The sequence below is a fragment of the Neopelma chrysocephalum genome, unplaced genomic scaffold (assembly GCF_003984885.1).
Source record: "Neopelma chrysocephalum unplaced genomic scaffold, ASM398488v2 Primary Assembly neopelma1_125, whole genome shotgun sequence".
In the NCBI taxonomy this organism is placed as follows: Eukaryota; Metazoa; Chordata; class Aves; order Passeriformes; family Pipridae; genus Neopelma; species Neopelma chrysocephalum.
This window is the reverse complement of record NW_020897787.1, coordinates 995,834-1,023,253: the sequence shown is the minus strand read 5'-3', so window position 1 is coordinate 1,023,253 and position 27,420 is coordinate 995,834. Positions and strand designations below refer to the sequence as shown.

Genomic DNA, 27,420 nt, shown 5'->3' with positions numbered 1-27,420 from the left:
GTTGGACAACACATGGTCCAAGTTCTGGCTTAAAAATGTCCTTGGTCTGGTGCACAGGGTGAGTTCCCACTCGGTCATGGTATTATAGTAAAGTGGTTATCGTTGGATGGGTCCTCACAGGCCGACTTGTCTGTAAAGGCTCTGCTGCCTTTTTTTTTTTTTAATCTAATGTGAAGGAAGGATCTGGAAGAAGATTCCTGTTGAAAGGAATGACGAAACTCAGCCCAGACATCCACTATAATAGGAACAAATGGGAATTGTGGGCCCACAGGAATATCAGAGCAGTGAAGCAAGTAGAAATAGGCTATGAAAGGTGTGTGGGAATTGCAGCTCTGGGGCCAAAATGAGTCCATGCCAGCCTGGGTCCTTATCACAAAATCACAGAATGGTTTGGGTGGGACGGGATCTTAAAGTTCATCTTGTTCCAGTCCCCCTGTCATGGGCAGAGACACCTTCCACTATCCCAGGTTGCTCAAAGCTCCATCCAACCTGGCCTTGGACACTTCCAGGGATGGGGCAGCCACAGCTTCTCTGGGCAACCTGTGCCAGGGCCTCCCTGCCCTCACAGGGAAGGATCTCTTCCTAATCTCTATTCTAACCTTGTCCTCTGTCATTTTGAAGTCATTCCACCCTCTTCTGTCAGTCCATGCCCTTGTCCCAAGTCCCTCTCCAGCTCTCCTGTAGTCCCTTTAGGCACTGGAAGGTGCTCTAAGGTCTCCCTGGAGCCATCTCTTCTCCAGGCTGAAGAACCCCAACTCTTCCAGTCTGCCTCCATAGCCGAGGCACTCTGTTCCTTAGTGGACCTCTGTGACCTTCTCTGGACTCACTCCAGCATGTCCACATTGTTCTTATGTTGGGGTCCAGGGCTTGACACAGTGCTCCAGGTGGGGTCTCAGTATAGTGGAGCAGAGGGGTAGAATCCCCTCCCTTGACCTGTTGCTGGAGATGCAGCCCAGGATATGTTCAGCTTTCTGGGCTGCCAGGATAGGCTGTCACAGGATGGTGGAGTTTGGAAGGACCATGGAGTTCACCTGAGGTTAGGTCTGCAGAGTCCTTCCCAGCTGCCACCCAGGCAGGGGCACAAGGTCTCTGCTCATTCACAGGGCCAGGCCCCGGGACATCAAAGAATCGGATGACGAGATGGTTCGAGGGCTGGCAATGTGCTGGTGGCACCGTAGCAGGTGCAACCCTATCTCCCAAGGCTGCGGTGGCAAGGCCAGCAGCCGCGGGGACGTGCCCAGGGTGGGTATAAGAGGCGCCGGGTGCCAGGCAGGGTCCATCCTGCCGAGTGACAATGGCTCTGCTGTGGCTGCTGAGCTGCCTGGCGCTGTCGGGCTTTGCCCGTGCCGCCCTCCCTGAGGGTGCGTGGGGCGGTGGGGGTTGGCAGGGTGGGCCCGGGGCTCGGTGGGGTGGCAGCGGTGGGGAGGGGACGCGGGGCCCGAGCAGCCGGAGCCCCCGTGCCACGGCCGCCTGTGCCCCGCAGACTGCGGCGTGCCCGCCATCGCCCCCGTGGTCCGTGGCTACAACCGCATCGTGAACGGGGAGCCGGCAGTGCCGGGGTCGTGGCCATGGCAGGTGTCCCTGCAGGTGAGAGCCGGGCCCGGGGTGGGGGCCGTGCGGGGGGCCGGGCACAGAGCGCCCGTCGGCGGGGCCGGCGGGGCCGGGTGCTGACGGCAGCTCTCGCCGGCAGCGCTACGGGAGCTTCCACTTCTGCGGCGGGTCCCTGATCAGCGAGAACTGGGTGGTCACCGCTGCCCACTGCGGCGTCAGGTAGGCACCGGCTCTGCTGCTGGCGGCGCGGGGCTGGGCACGGACACGGGGGCTGTGGGAGCTGCTCCCTGCCCGTGCCGGTGCCCCGTGCTCAGCGCCTGCCCGTGCCCAGGAAAACCGACACCGTGGTGGTGGGTGCCTATGACCAGAAGGACCCCAGCCCCGCTCAGCAGAGGCTGACCATCGAGAAGGTACCGCTGGGGTGGGGGCTGTGTGCCTGCTGGGCCACCACAGGGACCCGGGGGGCTGTGTCCGGGTCCCCCTTGTCCTGGGAGTTGGGTCCCCAAGGAGTCCCTGGTTGCCCTTTCCCTGAGGGTCAGGCTTCCCTGGGGTGTCCGTGGTGCCCCACATCCCTGGGCTGTGATCCCCTGGGGTGCCCCTGCTCCCCCTCATCCTTCAGGCCGGGTTGTCAGGGTGTCCCCAGGAGCCCCAAGGGATGGGGGTGAGGCCCCCAGGGTCCCCTTCATCCCTGCAGGTGATGTGACACAGGGTGTCCCTGCTCCCCTGTGTCCCAGGGCTGGGCTCTGCAGCTCAGGCACTCTGCCAGCACGGCACCCACAGGACCATTCCCTGGCGTCCCCATCGGTCCCTGAGGAGTGCCCAGTGCCTGGCACCGTGGTGGGCGGGGTGGGTGCTGGGAGCTGTGCTGTTTGCTCCAGGTCTTCAAGAACCCCAAGTTCAACATGCTGACCATCCGTGACGACATCACCCTGATCAAACTGGCCACTCCAGCGCAGTTCTCGGACCGCGTGTCCCCCGTCTGCCTGCCCAAGGCCACCGACGAGTTCCCGGGGGGCACGACCTGCGTCACCACCGGCTGGGGGCTCACCGACTCCAGTGGTACGGCACCTTCTTGTCCCCCTCACTGCCTTCATGCCCATCCCTATCCCCATCCTCCTCCCCGACCCCTTCCTCATTCCCATTCCCAATCCCCGACCCTGACCAATCCTGTCACCACCTCCGCCCCTGTGTCCTTGTCCCCGTTCCCGCTGCGGTGCCGGTGCTGAGGCCCCGTTCCCGCAGACTCGGAGACACCGTCGGTGCTGCAGCAGGTGGCTCTGCCCCTGCTCACCAACGCCCAGTGCAAGGAGTTCTGGGGCTTCCGCATCCGCGACGTGATGGTCTGTGCCGGCGCCGACGGAGCCTCCTCCTGCATGGTAGGTGCCCGCGGCCTCCCCACTGCCCCCGGCCCCCCGGGCCCCCTCCCCGGTGCTCACCCGGTGCCCCGTGCAGGGCGACTCCGGGGGCCCGCTGGTGTGCCAGAAGGACGGCGCCTGGACCCTGGTGGGCATCGTGTCCTGGGGCAGCAGCACCTGCGACACGCAGACGCCCGGCGTCTACGCCCGTGTCACCATGCTCCGCGACTGGATCGACTCCATCCTGGAGGCCAACAACTGAGCCCCGCAATGAACACCAATAAACGCTGCCACCCCCTCAGCACCGTGTCCTTGTCCCTGCTGGGGGACGGGTGGGAGGGGGCGGGGGACAGACTTGTGGCTGGAAGACTCGTGGCTGGGGATGGGGGCATGTGGTGTGAGGGGGGACATGGGGACACCTGGTCAGGAGGGCTGGGAGGCACGGGGACACCTGGGTGAGAATGGGGACAGGAATGGGGGCATAGGGACAGCTGGGTGGGAAAGGGGACAGAGGGACAGTGGGGCATGGGAACATAGGGTCCTGAATGGAGACACCTGGCTGGGCATGGAGTCAGAGGGACGGGGCTGCTTGTGGTCACACGGTTGAGCATTGGGACACCTGGCTGGGACAGCCCAGGCTCAGGCCATGTGGCCTCCATAGGGTGAGGGCCCCTGGCCAGCTGCAGGGACAGCTGAGCAGGTTTGGGAACACGGGGCTGTGGGACAGCTGGGAGGGCAAGGGCCATGGTGGGGGCGGTGACACGGCTCAAGTGTGGGGATGTGACCACGGGCACTGGTGGGATGGGTGCCCCTGGCAGGAACACACTCAGTGTCCGTCCCTGTGGCTGGAGCCACCTTAAGGTGTCTGTGGGGGAGGGACCGATGGCCAGGGGGAGGGCAGGGCAGGGTCCTGGTCGCTCAGTTGCCGTGTTCCTGTTCTTGTCCGGTCCTGCCATGGCCCTAGGGCGGGTGCTGGTGCTGGGCACAGCCCTGGGGCGCCACAGCTGCTGCTCCAAGGTGGGGCCGGGGGTCCCCCAGGGCATTCATGTCCTGCCGCGGTTGCTGGGCCCCGTGCCCTTGGCTGCTGGGTGTGCCAGGGCCGCAGGCAGAGCCTCCCCAGCCAGTCCCTGATGGAGCCCTGGTCGTTCCCTCACAGCCCTCGCTGCCCCCTGACTTTGTGGAGGCCCTGAGCGCCGTGGTCGGGGCCCCCAACGTCTCCACGGCCACGGCGGTGCGGGAGCAGCACGGCCATGATGAGTCCATGCACCCGTGAGTGCCCTCCGGGGCTGGGAGCCCTGGGGAAGGATCCCAGGGAGGGGAAGAGCCCTCAGGAGGGGGAAGTCAGTTTGTCAGCAGTGTCCCTGTCCCCCAGCTGTGCCCCCCCGGACGCCGTGGTGTGGCCCCAGTCAGTGGGGCAGGTCCAGGAGTTGGCTGCGCTCTGCTACCGCCGCCGCGTGCCCATGGTGCCCTTTGGCACCGGCACCGGCCTGGAGGGAGGTGTCAATGCCGTGCAGGTATCGGCTCCCCGGCACCCCCTGACCCCCCAGGGGTTCTTGGTGCTTGGCTGTGCCAAGACCCAGCAATGCCCCTGTGCCAGGGCGGCGTCTGCTTCGACCTGAGCCGCATGGACACCATCGCGGAGCTGAGCCTGGAGGACTTCTCGGTGACAGTGGAGCCCGGTGTCACCCGCAAGGCCCTCAACAGCCACCTGCGTGGCACCGGGCTCTGGTTCCCTGTCGGTACCGTGGGCATGGGGGGGCCATGGGGCCAGGGGGTCACACCACTGAGGGTGCTGGGGGTGATTTTGGGCTGGGGATGTTGGAAATGCTGGGGCTCCTGGGGTGTTCATGGGTGCACTGTGGTCCCAGTGGTGCCCGTGGGACCGCAGGCGCCATGGCCCCAGCGCTGCTGGGGTTGCCCATGGTTTTGCTGTGGTCAGGGGTCCTGGAGATGTCCATAGTTTAGTGAAGACCATCCCCACCCCCATCCCCTGCCCACCCTCTGCTTGCAGACCCCGGGGCAGACGCCTCTCTGTGTGGCATGGCGGCCACGGGCGCCTCGGGCACCAACGCCGTGCGCTACGGCACCATGCGCCCCAACGTGCTCAACCTGCGCGTGGTGCTGCCCGACGGGCGCCTGCTCCACACTGCCGGCCCCGGGCGCCAGGCCAGGTGGGTGCTGGGGGGCCGGGGGGCCGTGCCGGGCTGGGGGCTCCCGGGTGTGTACCTGCTCACCAGCTCCACACAGGAAGCGGGCGGCCGGCTACGACCTGACCTCGCTCTTCGTGGGCTCCGAGGGCACCCTGGGCTTCCTGACTCAGGCCACGCTGCGCCTGCACCCGCTGCCCGAGGCCACCGCCGCCACCATCGCCTCCTTCCCCGGCGTGGGGGCGGCCGTGGCGTGCACGGTGCAGGTGCTGCAGGCGGCTGTGCCCGTGGCCCGCATCGGTGTGTGCCCGGGGCCAGAGGTGGGGCCGCGGGTCCGGGTGCTGGTGGTGGCACTGAGCGCCGCCTCCTCTCACCAGAATTCCTGGATGAGGTGATGGCAGACGCCTGTGGCCGCTACAGCGGGATGGGGCTGCCGGTGGCAGCCACTCTCCTTCTGGAGCTCCACGGCTCCCGTAACAGCCTGGCTGAGCAGCAGCGGCAGACGGGTATGGATGGGAATGGGCATGAGGATCGGGTGCCTGGGGGCCATGATGGACACCCAGGGATGAGGGATGGGTGTCCAGGGACAGGAGACGGGGGACAGGGTTGTCCTGGGATGAGGGATGGGTGCCCTGGACCAGGAAGAGAGGGATCAGGGATGGATGCCCTGGACCAGGAACAGAGGGACCAGGGATGGATGCTTGGGATGGGCACTGGGAAGATACCAAGGTGAGGGATGGGCGTGTGGACTGGGGGTCTCCTGAGGGGCTCAGGGACACAGAAGAGGGGTGACCAGACAGGTCACAGGGTGATGGATGGGTGCCCAGAGACGAGGGATGGGAGGACCAGGAGTATCCTGGGGTATGGGATGGATGCCCAGGATGGGCACTGGAGGTCCTGGGGTGAGGACCAGGTGCCTGGGGGTGCCGTGGGTCCCATGCCAGGGCTCCCGGTCACCGCCAGAGGAGATCGTGCGGCTGAACGGCGGCTCCGGCCTGGCCTGGGCGGAGGAGCCGGAGGAGCGTGGGCGGCTCTGGGCCATGCGCCACAACGCCTGGTACGCGGCCCTGGCCCTGCGGCCCGGCTGCCAGGTGAGGCACGGGCACAAGGACAGGGACCATGGCGGCAGCGCCCGTGGAGCTGCAGCTGCCACGGCTCTGCCCTGCCCGCCCCAGGGCTACTCCACGGATGTCTGTGTGCCCATCTCCCGCCTGCCCAGCGTGGTGGTGGAGACCAAGCAGGACCTGCAGGACTCCGGCCTCACCGGTCAGTGGGGCCGCAGCCCCCTGGGACAGAGGGGTGGGTTGGGGGGGGGTCACCATCCTCCCCGTGCACCTCATCTGACCCACGGCCCTGCAGGACCCATGGTGGGACACGTAGGCGATGGCAACTTCCACTGCATCCTCATCTTCGACACCCAGGACCCAGAGGAGGCCGAGCGCGTCCACGCCTTCACCCAGCGCCTGGGCAGGTGGGGATGGGGGCACCTGGGGGGGCAGTTGGAGAGATGTCCCCAGGCCCTGACCCTCCCTGTCCCGCAGGCGGGCGCTGGCGGCGGGGGGCACTTGCACTGGGGAGCACGGCGTGGGGCTGGGCAAGCGGGCACTGCTGCTGGAGGAGCTGGGCCAGGAGGGGCTGGACACCCTGCGCTCCATCAAGGCTGCACTGGACCCCCACAACCTCATGAACCCCGGCAAGGTGCTCTGAGGGGGGGCACTGGCACTGAGCCGGCAGTGGGGGGCTGCAGCCCCTGGAGACAGGGCTGGGGCGGCCACGCTGCCCTGCACTGCCACCCTTTGTGACCCCACAGATCCCCCCATCCCCACCTCGGGGGGTCAGGGATCCCCAGACCCCAAATAAACCCCTTTGCACCTGTAGCCTCTGTGCACTGTGATGTCTTTTGGGGGACAGGACGCCCCAGCCCCTCCTCAGGGGGTCCCTGTCTCAGGCAGCACACACAGACACTCACAGGGCACCATGGGAGTCCCCCTTTAGTCTCTTCCCCTGAGTCACGGTGCTGGTGGTGCTGGGTGGGAATGTCCATCATGGCCCCCATGGCATCCCATCTCTGGGACCTGCTGAGCACCACTGGGGCCATCCCCACATGGGGAAGACATGGGGAAGGGGCATCAGCACGGGTGGGGCTCTCCAGCACCCCATCGGCATCATCTGCTTCACCAAGAAAGCCAGTGAAATAAAATAACAGTGAATATTTTATTGAACATTGTTTTAATACCATATCAAAACACCTTGACTAATGAAGGAAGCTCCCCCCAAGCTCTGAACTCTTTTTTTTCCCCCGTTTTTTTTTAATATATAAATACAGAAAGGTTTCCCGCAGGGGCACGGCCACCGGCAGGGGAGGTCTCACCAACGAAAAACGCGCCCGCCGCGCCAGGAGGGGACGGGGATGGGCAGGGGAGGGGTCACTGCCATGAAATGATCCATCTGGGCACCTCCAGCAAAGCCACTCCCATGACCAGGGGTGGCCGGGGGGCATCCGGGGGCCCATCGGGGCCTTCCCCATACCCTCCTCCTCGAAAGGGTCCAACTCAAAGCCGATGGAAAAGAAAGAGGGGGGGTTGGTTTTGGCAAGAGGAGCCCGGCGAGGGGGCGCGGGAGGGGCGGCGGGGATGCTGCGGCTCTCCAGTCTCTGAGTGGTTATAGCTGAGTTAAAGAGTGACCAGTCTGTAAACATCACCGGGGCAGGGAAGCTCAAATCGAAGAACACGCCAGTCAACACAAAGCTTCAGTTGTGGTTTGTTGTTTGGTTTTTTTTTTTTGTCCGTTTTCTCTTCTTTTTTTTCCTTTTTTTTTCCTTTTTTTTTTTTTTCTCTCGTTGTAAACACTTGAAAGACGGACCCCTGCGACTCAGCAGGGGGGAGCAGTGGCCCTGCTCTCGGCGGTGTGGGGCAGAGTCCCCATCTCAACGCTGCCGGGGGGGGGCCGGGGTGGAGATCTCCAAAAGGGAGACGGGAGAGAGGAGGAAATTTTCCCGTTTAGTCAGTGCAAAAAAACCGAGCAGAGCCCCCGGGGCGAGTCCGGGAGGGAGGTGGGGGGTTGCCGGTGAGAAATGCCGCGTGCTCCGTTTGGCCGGCTGTCCCCCGGCAGCTTTCCCCTGTCGGTCCGGGGAGAAAAGCCAAACATCATGGCAGGGTGTCGGCCGAGGGCGTCCCTGGGGCCTCCCTGGCGGGCAGAGCTCTCCTGGTGACCAGCGGCTGTGGAGGGGAGAGCAGGTCGCTCCGCTTTTCTCACACTGTCTTCTCCTGGATGTTTCTTTTCGTTTTAAATCTTTTAAATTAAAAAACACAAAAACAAAAACAAACAAACGAAAAAAAAACCAAAACAAGCAAAAAAAAAAAAACCCAACAAAACAAATAAAAATAATAAAATAAAATAAAATAAAAAATGCGCCGTTGTCCCAAGTGGATTCAAGTTTCTGGGTTTTATTTTTTGTCTTCTTGAGGAATTTAAAGTCAGCCCAAAACTCCAGGCGGGGCGGGGGGGACAGGGAGAGGAGGTACAGCAGGTATAGCAAGGTGCCCTGCAAAGGCAGAGAGAGACCATCCCGGGTGAGGAGCCCGAGCCCTGGCTGTCCCACCCCACTTCATCCCACCCCATCCTCCCCTCCTGGCCCAGGATTGAAAGCCAGCATGGGAATATCCCGTTTGAGCAGCCCCACTGCAGGCTCACCTTAAAGAGAAGTCAGCAAGCACGCCCGGCGGGTCAATCAGAAGGATGCTCCGGGCAAGATCTGTTCACTTCAAACCATGAGTCTATACAGCTGCGAGAGGAGAGCGTGTCACCACCGTGCTGCTGAACCTCGGGGGTCCCCTCCTGTCCCCTGCCACCCGCCTGGCCACCCCCTCAGGGTACCTTTTGTGATAAATGCAGAGGCAGGGCAGCCTGGCTATCGTGTCCCCCTGCAGCAGCTCCTCCAGGCAGATCACGCACTCGCCAGCATCCTTGGTCAGCACGTCATCTGGGAGGGGAGGGGAGGGCAGAGGCTGAGACGGGGACCACCACGGCATTCCCCTCCCTGGGATGAAGGGGAACCCACGGCCCTGCTGAGGGTGCAGCTGCCATGGGGCAGAACGGCAGCAGCACTGTAAAACACCAGCAGGAGGCTCAGGTGGAGGCACAGCGTCTGGGGCAGCTGGAGCAAACAAAGCCCCTACCACTGGCTTCTAAAAAATCACCACCAAGTAGGAGGCGAGCATCCCTCCCACACCAGTGGTCAGGAGGGAGGGGGGAGATGCTGAGAGCCTGCAGCCCAGTGCTCAGCCCAGTGCTCAGCCCTGTAAGTCTCCCGGCCAGCGAGAAGGGGAGGAAGGCAATGACCCCTCAGAGGGGCAGCCCAAGGGGACATGTGTCCTGTGCCCTCGCCAGGCAGGACACCCGGCCAGGAGGGCTCCCTCTGGCACAGAGCAACCCGGGCAGGGGGCTGTGTTACAAAGGAGCCCAAAAGCAGAAGCAGCAGAGTTGAGCCATGCTGGGGGAGCAGAGTGGAGCAGGGACTGGGAGCAGCACCATCCCGCTGGAGAACAGCCCTCTTGGCAAGCCCAGCTGAGCTGCCTGCCTGCAGCAAGAGTCTCTCCAGCCTCCCTGGAGTCATCCCAAGGGGCAGGATGCCGTTTCCCCCGCAGAGCTTGGCCCTTACCGTTGTAGGAGAGGCGAGGTTTGCTCAGACACATGATAAAGTGCATTTCCATCTCGTCAGAAGCCACAGATTTGGAGCAAATGGGGCACTTGAAACCTGGAGGGAGAGCAGAGACGAGCCCTCAGCAAGGGCAGCAGGAGTCATCACCCTGCATCCCAGGGAATCCCCCAGGCCGTGGTGGGGCAGGGCAGCCCCTCACCTGCCGCCTGCATGGTGACCCTCACCCCACGCAGCGCCCGCTGGGCACCTGCTCATCCTGTGCTGGTGCAGGGGCAGCCCTCGGACAGGGCACAGCACCCGAGCCGGCGCGCTGCTCGTCCCCGAGCCCGCGCACAGAGGGCACGGAGAGAGTGCCAAGGCAGCGCACACGTGGCCATCAGCTGCTGCCAGGCCTTAAAGGGCAAGCAGCAGCCTGGGGCACGCAGCACCCTGCCACTGGCCAGTGCAGGGGCACGTCCCCGTGCCTGGATGGTGGTGTCCCTGCTGCCAGAGCTCAGCATTGCATGGCTGAGCCAGAAAAGCTGCAAGGGAGGAGGTTTTTTTGTAGGGCTGCAGCAGAGGGCTGGCAGGTCGCAGCCTCAAACCCAAATCACTGCTCTCTCCAGATTTTTGCAGGGGTGAGGTGCGTGCTCACCCCTTCAATGCCAGCCAGCAGCCCCAGAACAGGAGGACCCTGCAGGCTGATGTCCCAGCTCGACCTTGGCTCTGCCTGGTGACTCAGGCTCTTGGATGAAGCTGGCTGGGATGCCCAGATCTGCACGGCAACCTTGCTTGGGCTTGAAGGGGCCTGGCTGGTGCCAGGGTGTCACACCAGTGTCACCACCTGCTCGAGCCATGCAGACCAGCATGGCATCATCCCCAGCCCCACCGACCGAGCCTGCCCCAAACCCGGGTTTCTAAGCTGCAAACTCCTAAGGAACAGAACACCAACCAGTCCTACAGGTCACCCTCTCAGGACTCGTGTCCTCCCACTGCAGCCAGCTCGAGGCCATGCAGCTCATCCCTGCCCAGCAGAGCAGTAGGGCTCAAGCTGAGTGTGCCACCACGGGTTTGCACCAGAACATCCAGCAATTCCCTGCCTGCAGAGAGGGAGAGGGTAATTTAAGGATCTGCCTTCTAAAAGCAGATCAGGTTTGACTGCAGTGCCGCTTAAGAGCTTTCTTCATATATATGCAAAGGCTGCTCAGGAAAGAAGGGAAAAGCAATGTACACAAATTATCTAAGGATGAATCAGGTTCTTGTTTGCCACCACGTGGATGTGGTCAGGGCATTTTTTTCTTGCTTCTTAGAAGGGAGAAAGTAGAGTGGCTTTAAGGGGAGGCAGCTCAGACCTCCACAGTGCAACCAGCCAGGGGAACTGCCCAACAGCTGAGTACCCACTCATTAGCAGTGGTGATAAATACAGATGACTTCCCAGCTCCTCAAATGAAAGCCTAGGGATGCCAATCCTGCCCCTCCAGAGGGCAGTTATTTCTCAGGAGGGCGCAGCAAGGATGAGTATCACGGATGGTGTTGGACTGGCCTAAAAGGCAGGACTCAGAGGACCTGCTAAAACAAGGAGCCCTCGAGCCCAGGGGTCTCTCCAGTGGGGTGTCCTGCTGTCCTGCAGCGTGCCACTGCAGGGACACATCCCTGCCCCAGCCAGGCTGAGCCATGGGGTCTCTGCTGTGAGCCTGGCCCCATTTGCACCAAATCCCCGGTGACAGGGCAGCACTGGCAGCCAGGGCCTCGTGGGCAGCAGTACCAATCTGCCTTCTCGTCTCCAGGCCTAATTTTACTCCTGACCGATTTATACCTTGTGGCAGCCGTGCCCATTAGCTGAAATAGCTGTTTCTTTCCTCCTCCCAAGTGTTTACCCGCCCGGTGTATTTATAGCGCGGATAGCTCGGATAGCTCCCAGCCTGCCTGCTGCAAGACCCAACTGGCCTCCCCTTGCCAGACACCCTCCCAGTGCCCCGCTGCCCTGGCAGCCCGCCTGCCCTGCCCCTGCCTGGCACGGATGGCTCCCCACACCGCAGGCACCAGTCCCCTCGGGGAGCTCTGGGCACCGGAGAGTCCCTGGAACGGCTGCGAAGGGCTCCCTTTGGCAACGGGAACTCTGTGTCAGGGCAAGGCGTTCGTTGAGGCTCGGCACCGCTCCCCGCGTGCGAGGAGACCTCGTTTCCTCTGGTCCCCCCCCCTTTTTCTGTGCCAATGTGTTATTTTAAACAGGCCGTCCCAGATCCGCCGGCTCCGGCAGCGCCTGAAGGCATCCTAGGAGATGTGCAATGGGAAAGGAGAGGGCCCTGGATGGCACGGGCTGGTCAGCAGCTGCCAGGGCCCAGCTGCTGGCAAATCAGCAGGGCCAGGCGAAGAGCAGGGCCCTTTGCAGGCTCTGGCAAGCGGCTGCTGCCGTATCTCCAGGCCCCTTTGCTAGCTGGGATGGCTTTAGCACAGTTATAAATAGCCGGCATGAACGCTCCTCATGCTCCCCAGTGCTCCACGGGCAGCTGGCTGCGGGGCTGGGGCTCCCGACACCGCCACGGCCCCGTGGCAAGGACAGGGCGACATTGGGCAGATGGAGGGGCCCAGGCTCAAGCCCCAGCACGTGTGTGGTGTCCTCCAGACAGACAGGTCCGGGGGCTGAGACGAGCGCAGAAGCACACGCACTTTTCTGGCTCTGCATTTCACAAGATGGATGGGGGGGGGTAAAAAAAAAGAAAGATGAAAACGCAATTGCATAAATTCCCAGGTTTGAGCAGGAGCGAGGAGACAGTGTGGAAAGGGCCCCGGGGCGGGGGGCTGCCCCACACCCCAGCTGTCGGCACCAATGCTTGACATTGCAACAGCAACTGCCTGCGTTTCCCTCCAGCAGGAGCCCACTGCCAGCAGGAAAGGGGAGGCAGAGAAGGGGTGAAGTCCCTCACCCCTCCTCCAGGTGACCTTTGGGTGGAGGTGGTGGACAGAAAACCGGTGAAACCAGCAGCCAACAGCGGCAGGCACCAAGCCCGGTGCCTCGGAGCATCCCTGCACAGCTCAGGCAGGCGCTGCCCCGGGTCAGTCCCGCGGATGAAAGAGCCGCTCCCCGCTCGGCCGGCCCCCTTCAGGCCATGGTATTTTCCACATTCCCCGAAATCCCCGTTAATTTATCCTGCCTAAGCTGCCAGCCGGAGCAACGCAGGAGATTACATTTTGACAGCTGCTCATGGAAAATTCAGCTCCCTCCCTCCTCCTCCTCAGAGCCCTTTCCATCCTCCTCCCACATGCCTAAAAAAAAAAAAGAGAGGAAGGGCCCAGCTATTCCTCCTTGCCAAGGCCTCCCACACCCAGGGGGAGGCCTGGGGCTTGCTCCAGGGAAAGGCCATGGACCCTTCCTCCTCCTCCCTCCCAAGGTGCCCAGGGCAGCTGGTGATGCTCCTGACCATGGCACATTAAATCTGACGCCAGCAATGTGTGGGCAGGCACCAAATCCTGCCAGGAGCAAGGAAGAGTAGGGTGCCACAGGAAGGCCTCGAAAGGCAGGTTCAGATCAAGACCTGGACTCCTGTATCCTGCAGGAGACTTTGAGAAAGCCAAGGGCTTTCCAGGGCTGTGAGATGCAGGCATGTGATCCAGTCTCTCCAATGGCTTGGTCTAGAAACCGGGAGCAAGCGGCGCTGGTGCTCTCCAGGGGCTACTGCCCTCTGAGTATTTTTAGGAAGGTTACACGGTTTATTTTAGAGAGCCAGGCAAAGTAGAGCTGGGAACCTCTGAAAACCTCCACCAGGTCCTATGCATGTTGAAGAAGCCTGGTGGTTAACCCTCACTGTGCCAAAAGCACTGCCACAGAGCTGCAGAGACTTCGGTGGCGGTGGGAGGGTCAGGACACCCTTTCCAACTCATCCCTAAACATGCCAAACAGAGCTGCTTCTGGAGCTGGGATAGGAAATTCCCATCACTTGTGTCTACTGAGCACTACAACCGGGTCAATCACGTCATGTCCTGTGAGTGAGGTGGCTGCTCCCCTCGGGGGTGGGTGAGACCACGTCCATGGCAGCTGCAAGCCTGTCCCAGATTGCAGGGAAAGGCACGTCCACCTTCCCCTGCCAAACCCTCCACTAGCTTGGCGTGCCTCCAGGCAGATTGCTTCCAGGCTACAGTGCCATCAGGAGATGCATCATGACCCCAGCAGCAGGAAACCTGGGCTCTGTCACTGGCAGGTGGTTGCAGCACCTCCAGCAGTGGGAGGAAGACGCCGGTGGGGATGACGTGCCCTGAAAGCAGGAGGAAGCAGCAGCCCAGGCACAACCTCAGCAACCCACCCCATTCAGAGCAGCATTCACCAAAGGGATCCCTATTTGCCAAAGGGATCTCTGGTTGCCCAGGCCCCCGTTACTGCCATGGGATAAACCAGGAGCTCTGTGTGTGGGAGCTCCCCAAAATGTGCCTCCCCCAGGAGGGATCCCTCCTCTGATGTCCAGCCACCCCAGAGGACACCCGGAGCACCAGGGAGCTCAGGATAAGCCCAGGCTGCCTGATGCTCATGGAAGATCGGGAAACCTCAGCTGCACAGCCCACCTCCGTGTCTCCAGAGAGCATCCTGGGCTCCCAGCCAAAGGAGCTGGGCTTACACCAGGTGAGGATGCATCCAAGCATGAGATAAACACAGGGAATATTTGAGCCAAGCATGCAGTCCTGGTGCCTCCTCCCTGCCGAGTAGATCCTGAGCATCTCACCTCCTCCCATGGCTTCCCTGACATTACCAGCTGTACTGGCACCAGGTGGAAGCTGGAAGAGGTGGATCATCCTGAAAAAACCTACATTACTGATTGAAGAGTAGGGAAAGACTGACAGACCATGTCTATGGGTCCTGTTGGTCAATCTAAAGCCGAAGCATGTGGGGTTGGGTGAGATAAAGGGGCTCCAAGTCCTCCCCTTCCCTTACCCATTGAGGGCTCCAGCACAGCCCCAGGAAGAAGAAATCAGAGAAGAGTTGTCCTATGTGCCAGGCAAGTGAAGGAAACCTGAAGGGCCAAGATATTCAGACCCAACATCTCCTGGAAAACAAATTCCCTACTGGTTTAAAGCAGCCTTGTTTTTTTGAAGTGATGGTCACCGGGTAGCACCCTGGAGATGGCACATGGGTGCACAGAGCACATCTCCAGCACTTGGGCAGGGACCAGGCAGCTGAGGACTCCATGAGTGTCCCCTTCCAAGAGCTGGAAGAGATCTGGAAGTCACCATGGATGTGATGCTCTACCAGGCTCACGGCAGGGCCCAGGGGCAGCTTGCAGCTGCACCAAGCACCCACCCCACCAAGCACCACGGTTCTCTGCCAGCACAGCACCTGCACCAAGGGCCTGGAGGCCACAGCACCAGCAGAATGAGGCCAGAACCTGCTTCCCCTTGCAGAAGGGAATGGCGCCGGCTGCAGAGGCAGGAGCCAAGGCCCACCACGGCCCTGCTGCCCAGGCAGGACTCAAGAACTCCCTGACGGTGCTGGGCTATTGTGTAGCGTAAGGGCTGACATGAGCAGGGACACGTAGGCAGGAAAGAGTAAAGCACTTGAGCTGTCTCATTTGCCAGCTTTGAAAAAGTGAGCGCACTTCCTTCTGAGTCAAGGCTGCAGGGAGGTGGGAGAGCACAAAGGACGTGTCCAGGGTGGAAACAAGACATCCCACCTTCCTGGGCATGGAAGGGAGGCAGGGATAGGGGATGCCAGTGAGCTAGCCCCAGATGACAGCCAAGCAGAGGACGTGGCCAGGATGGGACATTTCTGGATGGCAGTGATTGGAAAGAAAACCAACCATTTCTGATGCCTTGGCAGAGGCACCCCTAGCCCACCCCACCATCTCCTTGTGGATTGAGTCAGTTCAGCTGGCTGAGAAGGGAGAAAATAGAAAGAGAAGCTGCTTCTGTGCAAGGCCAGGTTTTGCAAGGTCTAAGAAGAGCTGTCCCTGGTGTGCAGTGGCTCCTGGCAAAGTCCCCACGTGGCAGGTGTGTGCTATCAGGTGGCCACACACCACCCAAGGGTGGCAGGGACATGCCATGGAACATGAAGCTGGCCAAGGCCGGCACCGTCCTAACGCTCAAGGTGTTGTGTTTTGGAGACACCTCTGTCCATTCCCACCCCATTTAAGCCGTGAAGAGGAGATGCAGCAGCAAAGAAAAGGCACTGGCGCTCCAGGTGGGATGTGGGTAAGTCACTGGGGCCGGAGGGATGCAGGACATGGATGCAGGACATGATGCTGGACAGCATCGTGTCGCAGCAGCCCAAGGTTGGCTTGCAGCAAGCCAGGAGGCAGAGCTATTTTTTTTTTAGCCAGCTGGGTTCATATGGGGGCGGTGGGGGAGGATGGGAAGAAGGAGAACAGATTGCAATTCTGGGGCTGAGGAAAGCTGGAGAGTTGGAAAGGAGCAGGAGACACAGGAGAGGGAACCCCACAGGGATATTTGCTCCAGAGCACCCAAAGCTACGGATCCTCAGCAGACAGACACATCAAAGCCCTTAAAAACACCTCCAGCACAGTCCATAGCCATTGAGAAGTGGGATGGCAAAGAGGCCTGGCTATGTGGTGGCAGGTTGTCCAGAGACACCCTCCTTGCACACACATCTTCAGGGAAAGCGTGCAAACTGCCTCTGAACCCCAAGCACCCCACCGTGCCTGTCATTAAGCATTGCCCCTTTCATGGGCTGCAATCTTTGAACCAAAGTACCTACACTAAGGCCAGAGAGCATCTCCCTCCTATAGCCCAGGCTATGCTGCAGGATCATTCCCCCCAGATCCAGATGAGAAAGGCAACTTCACGGGGTCACCTTGTCTTCCAGAGAGCCCTAGTTTACCACAGAAACACTCCCCCAGCTGCTGGGAACAGGTTTCATAAGGAAGAGTGTGTAGCCCAAAGCTAATTTTAGCAACCCAGAGAAGAGCAAAGTTAAGCAGAGGGGTTCTGGGTGACATCCCAGAGAAGGTATTAACACCTCCAGCTCCTGCTGTCAGGCTGCAGGGATCAGATTTACCAAGTTACAGGCTCATCCAGGGCTTCTGCTGGTCACAAAACTGGCCTTCCCACCTCTGGTTTTCAAATTCACTGCCCAGTGAGGACAGGGATCCTGTAGGATCCTTGGGAATTTCCAAAGAGTTTGCCTGCGTGCCTGCTTTTTTTCCTCCTAAATACTTCTTGTACGAAGCAGGAAGCCCTGCTGCAGGAAGGAATCACCCACAAGATGCACAAGGAGCCAACAGGACAACAGGGGGGTCCCGGGAGCTGAAATGAGGGAGCGCAGGGGATCCTCTGGAGCACAGTGGGACACAGCAGTTTGGAAATGGGAACAGAACGGGAGAGATTGGGACACTTTGGCTCGGCAGAGGCTGGGAGGGAGCAGCGAGGCAACGTCACGAGGGGACTGGCGGGGTGAGTCACTCCTGACTAAGCCCTCCACGGGGTCCCCGCCACCAGGATCCGGCACTGCGGAGCTGCCAGAGGAATTCCCGCTTTCGGAAAGGCTGAAACGCAGAAGCCTGACCTGAGCCACTCCCAAACACAACCGGATCCAACCCCACGGGGCGATCTCCCTCCTGACCCCGGGGTTTTTCCAAAGCAGAAGGCTTGTGCTTTGATGCTGCCGAGGCTCCGTCACGCCTCAGCTTCAGCTGATCCCGCTGGGGGGACGGAGGGACACTCCAGAGGCACAGGATGACATGCCCTGGCTTTGTGATGCTGGGAGCAGAGCCCAGCACATGGATGGCACCCACGCACCCGCTCCTGCCAGGAAGCAATCCCACCCCACTCCTGGGACGCCTCCTCCACAGGCATCCCACGGCAGCACCGCACGGACAGAATGGTGCAAGGTCTCTGTGTGCCCAGGCCATGGTGGCAGGGTCACTGGGGCAACTGGGTCTCACCAGCGTGAGACCCCCCAGCCCCTGCATGGAAAGAACAACGTGCTGCTTTCTGGGGTAGAAAAAGGGCAGTTTTTATGCAGTGGGCAGCAAACAGAGCACAAAAGGCACACAGAGCTGCACCCACAGGCAGTGCATGGCTGGGAAACGCTCACAGCCAGCTCACACTGGGTGTTTCTGCAGAAAGACAAAAAAAGTTTGAAATTTTTCCACCACTGGAAAGAAAGAATCTTAGTGAAGAGCATGCTGCAGAGCAAACCCTAACCTCACCTACCCCTCACGTGGTAGGAAGGGCTGCACAGCACAGAGCATCTCCCAGCTTCCCAGGAGGGACTGTGATTGCTGAGGGATGCCCAGTGAATGCTCCAGGCCAGCAGGAGAGCAGGAAGGGGAATAAGAAAGGTGCAAAGCTGCAGGGATGATCACACCTCTACTACAAGAGAGGAGGGATGCTTGACAGCACCAAGCTGCCTGGACAGGCAGCACGAGCTCCCCTTCGACAGCCAGAGGCAAGAGATTTGGGAGACAGATCCATGCTGGGAATGGGGTTACACCACTCCAGAGCTTCCCAGCTGCCTTTGCAGCATGGAGGCGGCTGGCAGACAGAGCCAGCTTTCTGCAGCTCTGGGAGCCCAACCTCTGAAACACAAAGCCTGGCATCTCAGAGGAACCAACCCCTCGAGCAGCAGGTCTGCCCACACTGGATCCTGCCAGCGGAGGCAGGAGGGGCTGCACACTGTGCCACAGGCAGGAAAAACCCTGCCTGGCTGTCCCACCTTCTCTGTCCCTTTGCTTCAACACGTGCCACCCTCCAGCACGAGAAGGGAGACAGTGGGGCTGCAGATGACAAAAATCCCAGCTGTGGGATTTGAAGGTCTCTCTTCCCCATCTGAAAAGGCAACACACAGAGGAGCACATTCCCCTGATTCCCAGAGCTGGGTAGGGCCTTGTGAAGCAGTGTCCTCCCAGGAAACACTCACCCAGGACCAGTTGCAGGTCGTCATCTGCTTTGCACCTGTCTACAGGGAGCAAAAAGAAATCAAAGGCATCTACAACCACCCTCTGAAGGGTAAGATCGAGGCAAATAGCAGACCCCAAGGGCTACGAAATCAACAGTGTAATAACTAAGCAGATGGACAATAGGTTCAAACCAGCAAGATCTGACTGGGAATCACCTGAAATGCTGAGGCAGCTCAGGCAGGGTGCTCAGCCTCATCCCGTCCCGTTCAGCACCAGCTTCACAGAGGGCTCCCCCAAAACTGATCTCTGCCCATACTGACTCGACCTCCCTGCAGATGGTAATTTAAGCCATCTGCCCAGAGCCAAACCCCCCTCCTTTTCCCCGGCTACAGATGTACAGGCCTTGGATGGATGGATTGAAAGGTGGATCTAATTCCCCTGCAGCGCTTCTGATGAGGCACAGCTCCATCGCCTTGTAGGGAGAGCTCCCAAATTAATTACTGCAATTACCCTGGCTGCAGGAGAAACTGCAGGTTCTCCCCTCGCTGGTGACAAAGGCTTCCCTAAAAAAACAATCCCCCAAAACGCCTACCAGCCCAAGCTGTAATGCAATCACCCAGGAAGAGCGGAGCCCCCAGCACCACCCTCGAATCGATGAGCTGTGATGAGAGAAACACGCAGTCGTGGCCCAGGGGAGGAGGGAGCCAGCCACCTTTCCAGGCAGCAACAGGCAAAGATGCACAGGGGACATGGAAATGTCAGTGATCCCGTCCTGGTAGGAAATAAAAATGCTGGGCAGGGATGTGGGACAGGGTCAGCATCGCTCGGTTCTCCTGCCTGACTCTGCTGCTTTCCCTCTCTTGTGTTGCAGGCAGCTGGCCTCTAAAAATACCCACTGTTGCCACGCCGTCCTGCCTGCGAGGGCCAGGAAACAGGTCTGAGCAGCTTTCAGTTCCATTCTTCATCTGTGCCGCTGTGCTTCCCTCACCAGGACCTGTCCCAGCCCCTTTCCTGTGCCTGCCAGGTGACAGTCTCTCAGGAACCATGGCCATAACTCGACAGACTCAACCAGCCGAGGGTGCTAACTGGGAAAATAAAGCCCCTGGGAAATTTCTGCTAGGGTAGAAAGGTAAATATTTCCACAGCATCTCTCTGCTTCTCTACAAAGTGCCACAAGACCACTGCACAACACACACAGCCTTGCTTCATGCCGCTGATGGGGGGCCCACAGCTGCACGAGTGTGCACGAGCACAGAGAATCATGAATTTTCCAAACTAATTCAGCCCACAGCACCAGGGCCAACCTGCTGCCAATGCTGGCCAGCTCAGGTCCATAGGGAAGGAGAGAAGAGTCAGCTGCACTTCAGAGGAGCACTGCAGCCTCTCCAATGGCAAGGCACCGTCCCCACTGGCAAAACACACCTTGTATGGAACACCCCCAGCTGCCCATAGACCCGCTGTGGGGGCCTGGGGAAGGGCACCAGCGCTGAGCGATGCCTCTGTCCCAGCTCAGATGGTGCACATGGCACAAACCTGGCACCACAGAGGCACTGGGACCACAGCAGGGAGCCCCAGTGGACAGAGCCCTGTGTCAGCAGCACAGAGATCAGCCACAAAGGCCTGACTCCTGCCTCCCTAGTTCCTCCTTCCACCCTCCTCACGCCCCAGGCTGCACGGGACCCACAGTGGGCTGGAAAGTTAAACCATGACACGAGAGAAGCAGCCCCTGTCCCCCACCACAGGCACTCCCCTGTGGTGGAGGCAGGAAACCCACCAGCAGCCAGGCTCTGCCCACGGGAAATGCTGTGCAATGGCACGAGAAGAGGCCCCAGGCAGCAGAGCTTCCTGCAGCTGCACCTCCAACAGTGCCCCACAAAAAGCACTGAGCAAAAGCCTTCGGCAGAGCAGCGCCTGCAAGGGACAGCAGGAGCATCCCTGGGGGTACCCAAGCCCCCAGAGGGTTTACCCACATTTAAAACCTGCCTGGTGGGACTGGTGCAGGAGGGACATTTAAGGCCCAGCTTTAACCACCCTTGCTCTATCTGACGTAAAAAATGGGTCTGTCTCTACAGAGAGAGGCTTGTTACACCCCAACATCCAGCCACGCCAGAGCAGGTGGGTAAAATGCTCTGCACCAGGGCCTGCTGCTTTCCAGCATCACTTGGCTGCTCAGGTGTATCATCCCTGAGCCCTTATGATTTCAGTCTTCAAGAGAACCAGAAGAAAGCCGAGTCACATTTATTCCAAACCAAGCATTAGGCACATCTGGAGCTCTGGTGCACCAGCAGCAGATACAACGAGATGCACCTCATAGTTGCCCACCAGCTGCTTGGGATGCCATGGGACTGGTCCCTGCAAAGGGAATTCATCCAGAGAGCTCTTTGCTGCCTGTCTGATCTGTCACACAGGAGATTACATTGGAGGGGAAAAAAAAAAGCTTTTTTTTTTTTTTCCCCTCCCCTCCTCCAAAGTGGGTTTTTCTCTCTCCCTGCGCTTCTCCTGAAATTAATTTTCAGCATTTAGCAGCATTTTCCCATGACTCTCCACGGCCGCCTTGGCCAGGCGCCAGCCTTCTACTGCTCCTCCACCAAAGATGTCTGTATCTGATTGATCCTCTGGCCAGCAAACGAGAGAGAGGGAAAGAGAGAGAGGAGAGGAACCCTAATAGCACATTAATAAATAAGAGAATCCTTTACGTTTATTTCCAGTCATCGGAACAAACATCTCAGCAAAACAAACCAGCATGGGATAAACTTACGTCACGGGCTGGGAAGACAATCCTGGCTGGGAAATGGGTCAGCCCAGGAGCACAAGAGCATCATTCCCAGCATCTCTGGGATGTACGTAAGCGGAAGGGGGAGAAGGCACCCGGCTACCCCACGCTGATTTATGCACAGGTTTAGAGAGGAGAGTGCCCAGCCAAGCCAGTTAATGTGCACAGCAATTAGTGCCTCTCTCCTGGGCAAGGCAGCTGAGAGCTCAGAGGGCACCAGAGAGACAAGGCAGTGCAGAGACAGCCAGTAGTGGAAACTGAGGATGACCACGGCCACCGCCAGCTCCGCACGCACAGCGCCAACATTGGCACACTCCAACTTCATCTCGGGGTCTGGTGTGCCTTAGAGCTGCCTTCAAGTCTTCTGGTGTTCAGCACTTCACCCTTCCAAGGCAGCTGCTGCCTCTTCCCCCTGTCCCGGGCGTATGCTGCCTTGGCAGCTGGCTCAGAGAAGGCAGAAGCAGAAGAGTTCCAGACCCGGAGAGCCCAACAGCTGAATATCATCAGCATGGGCAGTCATCAGGATCGTTCCTGCACCCAGTTCCCAAATGATCTGCAGGCCTGGTGATGATGCAGGCGCTCAATTCGGTTGCCAGACAGTCACCAGCACCAAACCCACAAAAAGATGGTTTGAGGGCAGTCATCTTTGGAAATTTCCACTAGCAAAAATGGTTCCTGCAGACCCTGGGGTACCCTTCCCCTGGCCTAGCTCCTGGAATTGGGTAGGGAAGCATACATGTCGTCTGCATGTTGAAAAACTCACAGAATCATAGAATATCCCAAGTTGGAAGGGACCCACAAGGATCATCGAGTCCAACTCCTGGCCCTGCACAGGACAACCCCAAGAACCACACCACGTGCCTGAGAGTGCTGTCCAAACGTTTCCTGAACCCTGCCAGGCTCTATGCCATGATCACTGCCCTGGGGAGCCTGTTCTGGTGCCTGACCGCCCTCTGGGTGAAGAACCTTTCCCTAATATCCAACCTAACCCTCCCCTGGCACAGCTCCAGCTGTTCCCTCGGGTCCTGTCACTGGTCACAGAGAGCAGAGAAGCCGCAGCCCACGGTGAGCTCTGCCCTCAGTCTCTTCTCCAGGCTGAGCAGACCAAGTGCCCTCAGCCGCTCCTCATATGACCTCCCCTCCAGACCCTTCACCATCCTCGTGGCCCTCCTTTGGACACTCTCTAATAGCTGAATGTGTTTCTCATACTGTGATGCTAAAGCTGCACACAGGACTGCAGGTGAAGCTGCACCAGTGCAGAGCAGAGCAGGACAATCACCCCCCTGGACCGGTTGGCGATGCCGTGCCCGATGCACCCCAGGACACGGTTGGCCCTTTTGGCTGCCAGGGCACACTGGTGACAAGTCGGCGTCAGGAAAGTCAGGGCTGAGAGGGAACTCCCTCCAGCAGCTTCCAGGCACCAGCAAGAAAAGGCTCATGACTTGAAGCCATCAGGGTACAGCCAGGGCTCACCACAGAGAGGCCTCTCCCCAGCTCAGGGGGCTGCCCAACACATCCTCCAAAAAACAACCCCTATTTCCTATCCCATACTCTAGAGTTGGATGGAAGAGAGTTTCCAGCTTCTTTTGCTCTCTAACTCTGCCTGAAGAAGGCCCCAGCCCAGCACCCTGGTTGCCATCTCTGCCCCAAAAACCCTTCCATCTCCCCTGGGCTGGGCCCTCCAGCTCCAGGAAAGCACTGCCGAGAACGCAGCAGCTCATCTGGCAAAGAAGACCTGATATTGGTGCCACCAGCATCCAGGGCATTCAGCCTGCTTCGTTGGTGCATGGAAATCCTGTGACATTCCTGGTGACACTGCACAGAAGGATGAGCTAGGCATTTCCTTGGGCTAGCCAGCAGACAAGGAGATATGGATTTATTAGAGCTTCAAACACTCAAGGGCTTTGGGTGATGAGTGGGATTTCCAGATAAACTTTAAGCTACTTACAGCCTCTGCAAACTCCCTGAGATCCTCTGATGAAGATGAGTAACACGAGTGACACCAAGAGAACCACACAAAGCTGGAGACATGCAGCATTAAACCACACATCTCCCTCTTCAGTAAAGTCTTGGCTTTACAGAGAAGTCTAGTGGTTACAAAGCTAAGAGACAGGGTCAAGTGCTACAAGCAAACTCCAAAGCTGCAGAAGATCTTTTGTCATCTTCCACTCAGGGAGGCCAGGAAGTGGATCTCAGGAACCCTGGGCAGACAGGGAAATCCCACAGCAGCTTCAGGTGGAGCTGGAACAGTGACACCCTGGGAAAATCCCCTCCAGGAAACAGCATTCACTTACCCAGGGAGGTGCTGTCCACTCAGAGGGAGGGACAAGCTCCACCACAAAGGTCAGAGCCCTTTGTCCACCCCATTTGGAAGACACATGTAGGCTTTGCTGTTCATTAGAGCAGCAGTTCTCCTCCCCTGGTCCTGGGAAGGGCTAGAGGCCATCAGTATCTAACTGCTCCTGCCATCCCAGCAGCCACAGTAGTGTCCAGAGGGATTCAGCAATGGGCTGAATTCAGCAGAGGGATTCAGCCTCTGCACAGGCTTCCCAGGACAGTCCTCCTCTCTCCCCGCCCAGGCACGCCGAGCTCTTCTGCAGGCCTTCAACTGCAGAGGGGGGAAGGAGTGATACCAGCCAGGGAAAAGACCTCAGCCTGCCCCAGCTCACTCCTTGGCGTCCCTGCTGAGGGGCCAGAGGAGCCATGAAGCAGTTGGAGAGGAACAAAACCCAGATAAAGGGGGCAGGAGGCGCCCAGCCCATCTGTGTGCTCCCGTTATCGCAGGCACGCTGCCGCAACCACAGCACCTTATCAGGGCCGTTAAGCCAGGGCTCCTCGCTGTCCCACTGAGGTCCCCACAGAGCCCATGCTGCACTTTGAGGCTCCCAGCTCATCCCCCAAACCCAAATGCTTCCTGGAAGAACAAGCCCATGAACGCGACCTTCCCCACACGCAGAGATCAGCACCATCCAGGTATCCAGAAAGGGGCTGGCAGGGCAAGAAGAAGCCACTCTCCAACCCTGTCAGCCACAGAGTTTGGGGGGCTCCTCTCCTTGGTAGTACAGCAGCTCAGGCAGATCCCCAGGATCCCCAGGCATGCATCCTGCTGAGTGGGTTTGGTGCGTCGGCGCGTCCCCTCATCCCCACCCTCGAGTCATCCTTCCAGAGGAGCGGGGACAGTCACGCGCAGCAATGTCAAAGCTCCTCTCCATTTACCAGAGCACTGCTGCTTCAGCACTTTCCAGAGGCTAATGGAGTGGCTCGGAGCTGCGAGAGGAGCAGGTCGATGGGGAGGCAGGGGGGAAGGAGTGAGTGGCTCCTGACTGCCCTGCTGTAGGTTAACCAGCTGCAACGGGGGATTAGCAGGAATTTCAGCGGTCTGGAGGTGGCTTTACTTCCCCCTTCCCCTCAGTCTCCAAAACCCTCCATTAACTTCTCACACCAAGAGGGAGAGTGCAAAAGTTTAACATGCTCCGACAAGTTTTCAGGAGGGTTTTTAAGCATCCTCTGCTCATTTTGCTATTAATTAGCAACGAGGAAGAACCTTCGAGGGAGAGGCTTCGGCACGGACTGAGTGGCTCTCACTGCTGCCCGCGCACGCTCCGGCACAGCTCAGCTGCTCTCAGAGGGCCCCAAAAGAGGCACCAGAGAAACCTGGTTCTTGCAGCACTTCCCACAGCCCACGCTGCAACCTTTCAAGGGCACCAGGTTTAACTTAGCAGCACCGCACTAACTCGCTCGAGTGCCTGAGAACAGCTCACTCCATTTTGCAGCTGGTTTATTTTTATGAACAGGGTTTCTGCCCCTCAGCACTGCAGTTTGAGAACTACCATTTAATGTAACTGATACTCTCTGACCGACCCCCGTGAGCTGTAACGAGGCTCCAGCAGCGGGTGCAGCAGAAGGACCCGTGGCCCTTATTCCCACAGAAGCTTGTGGAATACCTGGAAGGATGCTGTGCCTTGGGTTCTCTCTGTGTTTAAAAAACAGAGCAGCAGCACAGTCTGTGCAAGGTCACGGAGCAAGAAAGTTTGCAGAAGCTCTTGGTCTCAACTCCAGAACCACATGCCAGCCCCTCTCCATCTGCCAGGGAGGACAGCAAGCATCCGGCTTATCTGGATCAATAGGAATTGTGCCTGGAGTGTTCTGCCACTGAGGATGCAATGCAAGACAAGCAGCTTCAACCTAATGGAGAAGAGCAGCCCCTGGACACTGGGCAAAAGGGAAAAATCCCAAAATGGAAGTAGAAAAATGGGCCCCGCAAGCTTCATTTTGCACTTTGTTCTCGTCCACTGGTTCAGTTTCAGGTCCTCCTGAAAATGAGGCATTGTCCCAAGGCATATTATGAAATTCCCAGACCACGTCATGCAAGGAGAACACAGCATTTGTGAGGGGGACAGGAGGGAGAGAAATCCCAGACTATTCCAGGAAACGCATGGAGACATCCCTGAAATGACTTCCCCTCTAGCCAGGAGGGCAAGAGAGGACCTCCCACCTCGCTCCCTGCACCCAGACAAAACTAGGTCAGTGACACAGCCCTGCTCGCAGCCAGAGCTCCTCTCCAGACACCAGGACACATGGAAGGGTCCAGCCAGGAGGGTGAAGGAGGGTAACCTTTCCCCCTCCCACAGCCTGACACGTTTCCTGCGAGACAGCCCAGCCGGCCCCCCAGCCCTGTTAAAGAGGCAGGCAGTTCCTCCTCTGCTTCCTCCCCGACAACCACATCAGTGCCAGCTGGCTTGAATGAGAAAACACGCTTCGGCCTCTCCCTGGCCCTTTATCAGACGAAACAAAGGGAAAAAAATCCCCACACCTCGCTTTCAGAGGCTTCCTCTGCCTCTTTACCAGTTTCTAAGGCACAGGAACCGCTATACCTGATTGGCACCCCCCGAACACCATCGGAAAGAGGCACGAGGAGCTCAGCCTGGTCTTCAAACCAAAGGGCTTGAGCTACAGCACCCTCAGACCACCTTCCCGCAAGTCGATGGGGGGGTGGGGTGTGTCACATCCCCTGCTTCATGTCCCCGAGCCAGAACACCTCCCTTCTAGAAAGCCTCCTCCCTCCACAGCCCCTTCCTCCCTTGACCTTGACAGAGATGCCGGCCCCGGCGCGCACCCACCCGCCCGCACCAGGCAGGGGATGGGGATGGGGATGGGGGTTGGCACAACGGGGCTTGACCCGCCGGCCAAGATGGGGGGCAGCTCCCCCTTGCCGGATGAACCGCGCCCACCGCCGTCCTCGGGCAGCCGCGGAGGGAAGGGAAGCCAGGGGAAGGCTCCGGGGAGCCGGCACTCACCGCTGTGCGAGCTGAACCACCGCGGTGCGATGTGGAGGGGCAGCGCGTCGGCCAGCGAGGCCCTGGCGCCCAGGTACAGCATCCCGTCTCTATGGTGACCGCCTCCCGTCTCCTGGAAACCGTTGCCATGGGCGTACGTGGAGTCGGAGCCCGGACCGCCGCCGCCGCCGCCCGGGGCCCGCTCGGCCTCCCCCGCCGCCCGCGCCGCCGCCGCGTACAGCCCGAAGGGGACGGCGCCGGCCGCCGCCGGGTCCATGCCCATCCCGGCCACCGAGCTGACGGAGCGGCTGCGCAGCCCCATCGCGCCGCCGCCGCCGCCCGCCCGGTAATGGCCGAAGGGGGGCGGCCCCCCCCCTCCTCCCGGCGGCGGCACGGCGCTGTCATCCGTCGACACCCCCGGGAAGGGGCCCCGCGAGCGGGTCGCCGTGCTCTGCTTGCCCCCCATGTGGGCGCCGCCGGGCCGGAGGGAGCCGAGCGACAGCCCCCCGCGGGGAACGGGGCCGCGCCGCCCCCGCTGGGAGGGCGAGAGGGGGGCGGAAGGAAGCGGGGGGGGGCGCGGGGAAGCTACGGGCGAAAACCCATCCCCGCCCCAGGCATCCTCCCCCCGCCGGGCCCGCAGGGGCGAGGGCGCCCCGAGTCCGCCGCCGCCGCCGCCGTCACCCCCGGCGGAGGCCGCCGAGGGCTCCGGGGCCGCGGAGCGGGGAGGGAGCGGCGGGGGAAGGGGGTGGGGGGGGGAGGAGGTGGCCGCCGGCCGGGTCGCTCCGCCCGCCTCGCTGGTGCCCCGGGGCGCGGCCGGGAGCCGGGCGCGGATCAGC

At 60.0% G+C, this 27,420-nt stretch overlaps 3 protein-coding genes across 5 annotated transcripts; 2 read left to right on the top strand and 1 right to left on the bottom strand.

Moving 5' to 3' along the window:
• Positions 1-1,287: 1,287 nt before the first annotated feature.
• Positions 1,288-3,282, top strand: LOC113974794 (chymotrypsinogen 2-like). Its single transcript, XM_027698271.1, has 7 exons — positions 1,288-1,361; positions 1,484-1,587; positions 1,691-1,770; positions 1,883-1,961; positions 2,430-2,610; positions 2,794-2,927; positions 3,004-3,282. Exons 1-7 carry the CDS (start codon positions 1,295-1,297, stop codon positions 3,166-3,168), a joined length of 810 nt encoding a protein of 269 aa, XP_027554072.1. The 5' UTR covers positions 1,288-1,294; the 3' UTR covers positions 3,169-3,282.
• Positions 3,283-3,860: 578 nt separating this feature from the next.
• On the top strand, positions 3,861-7,136 carry LDHD (lactate dehydrogenase D). 2 transcript variants are annotated; one of them, XM_027698269.1, is made up of 11 exons: positions 3,861-3,923; positions 4,063-4,175; positions 4,279-4,420; positions 4,504-4,645; positions 4,918-5,077; positions 5,154-5,353; positions 5,431-5,559; positions 6,017-6,144; positions 6,229-6,319; positions 6,413-6,524; positions 6,595-7,136. In XM_027698269.1, exons 1-11 carry the CDS (start codon positions 3,861-3,863, stop codon positions 6,758-6,760), a joined length of 1,446 nt encoding a protein of 481 aa, XP_027554070.1. In that variant the 3' UTR covers positions 6,761-7,136. The 2 variants fall into 2 exon arrangements, with proteins under 2 accessions (XP_027554070.1, XP_027554071.1); XM_027698270.1 differs by lacking the exon at positions 4,279-4,420 and having other exon boundaries at positions 3,901-3,923; positions 4,421-4,645.
• A 112-nt stretch (positions 7,137-7,248) lies between these two features.
• ZNRF1 (zinc and ring finger 1) lies at positions 7,249-27,135 on the bottom strand. 2 transcript variants are annotated; one of them, XM_027698273.1, is made up of 5 exons: positions 26,606-27,135; positions 9,714-9,809; positions 8,930-9,035; positions 8,747-8,837; positions 7,249-8,344 (listed from the first exon to the last, which is right to left on the bottom strand). In XM_027698273.1, exons 1-4 carry the CDS (start codon positions 27,048-27,050, stop codon positions 8,780-8,782), a joined length of 705 nt encoding a protein of 234 aa, XP_027554074.1. In that variant the 5' UTR covers positions 27,051-27,135; the 3' UTR covers positions 7,249-8,344; positions 8,747-8,779. The 2 variants fall into 2 exon arrangements, with proteins under 2 accessions (XP_027554074.1, XP_027554073.1); XM_027698272.1 differs by having other exon boundaries at positions 7,249-8,597; positions 26,606-27,126.
• Between the last annotated feature and the right edge of the window lie 285 nt (positions 27,136-27,420).

Bases quoted from the DNA above. Each gene is read 5' to 3' on its own strand.
- LOC113974794 (XM_027698271.1), top strand. From the start codon at position 1,295: ATGGCTCTGCTGTGGCTGCTGAGCTGCCTGGCGCTGTCGGGCTTTGCC. The intron at 1,771-1,882 runs GTAGGCACCGGC...GCCCGTGCCCAG, and splicing joins GCTGCCCACTGCGGCGTCAG to GAAAACCGACACCGTGGTGG. The intron at 2,928-3,003 runs GTAGGTGCCCGC...TGCCCCGTGCAG, and splicing joins ACGGAGCCTCCTCCTGCATG to GGCGACTCCGGGGGCCCGCT.
- LDHD (XM_027698269.1), top strand. From the start codon at position 3,861: ATGGCCCTAGGGCGGGTGCTGGTGCTGGGCACAGCCCTGGGGCGCCAC. The intron at 4,176-4,278 runs GTGAGTGCCCTC...CCTGTCCCCCAG, and splicing joins CATGATGAGTCCATGCACCC to CTGTGCCCCCCCGGACGCCG. The intron at 6,525-6,594 runs GTGGGGATGGGG...CCTGTCCCGCAG, and splicing joins TTCACCCAGCGCCTGGGCAG to GCGGGCGCTGGCGGCGGGGG.
- ZNRF1 (XM_027698273.1), bottom strand. From the start codon at position 27,050: ATGGGGGGCAAGCAGAGCACGGCGACCCGCTCGCGGGGCCCCTTCCCG. The intron at 9,036-9,713 runs GTAAGGGCCAAG...CTCCCCTCCCAG, and splicing joins ACCTCGCCTCTCCTACAACG to ATGACGTGCTGACCAAGGAT. The intron at 8,838-8,929 runs GTACCCTGAGGG...CTCCTCTCGCAG, and splicing joins CTCTGCATTTATCACAAAAG to CTGTATAGACTCATGGTTTG.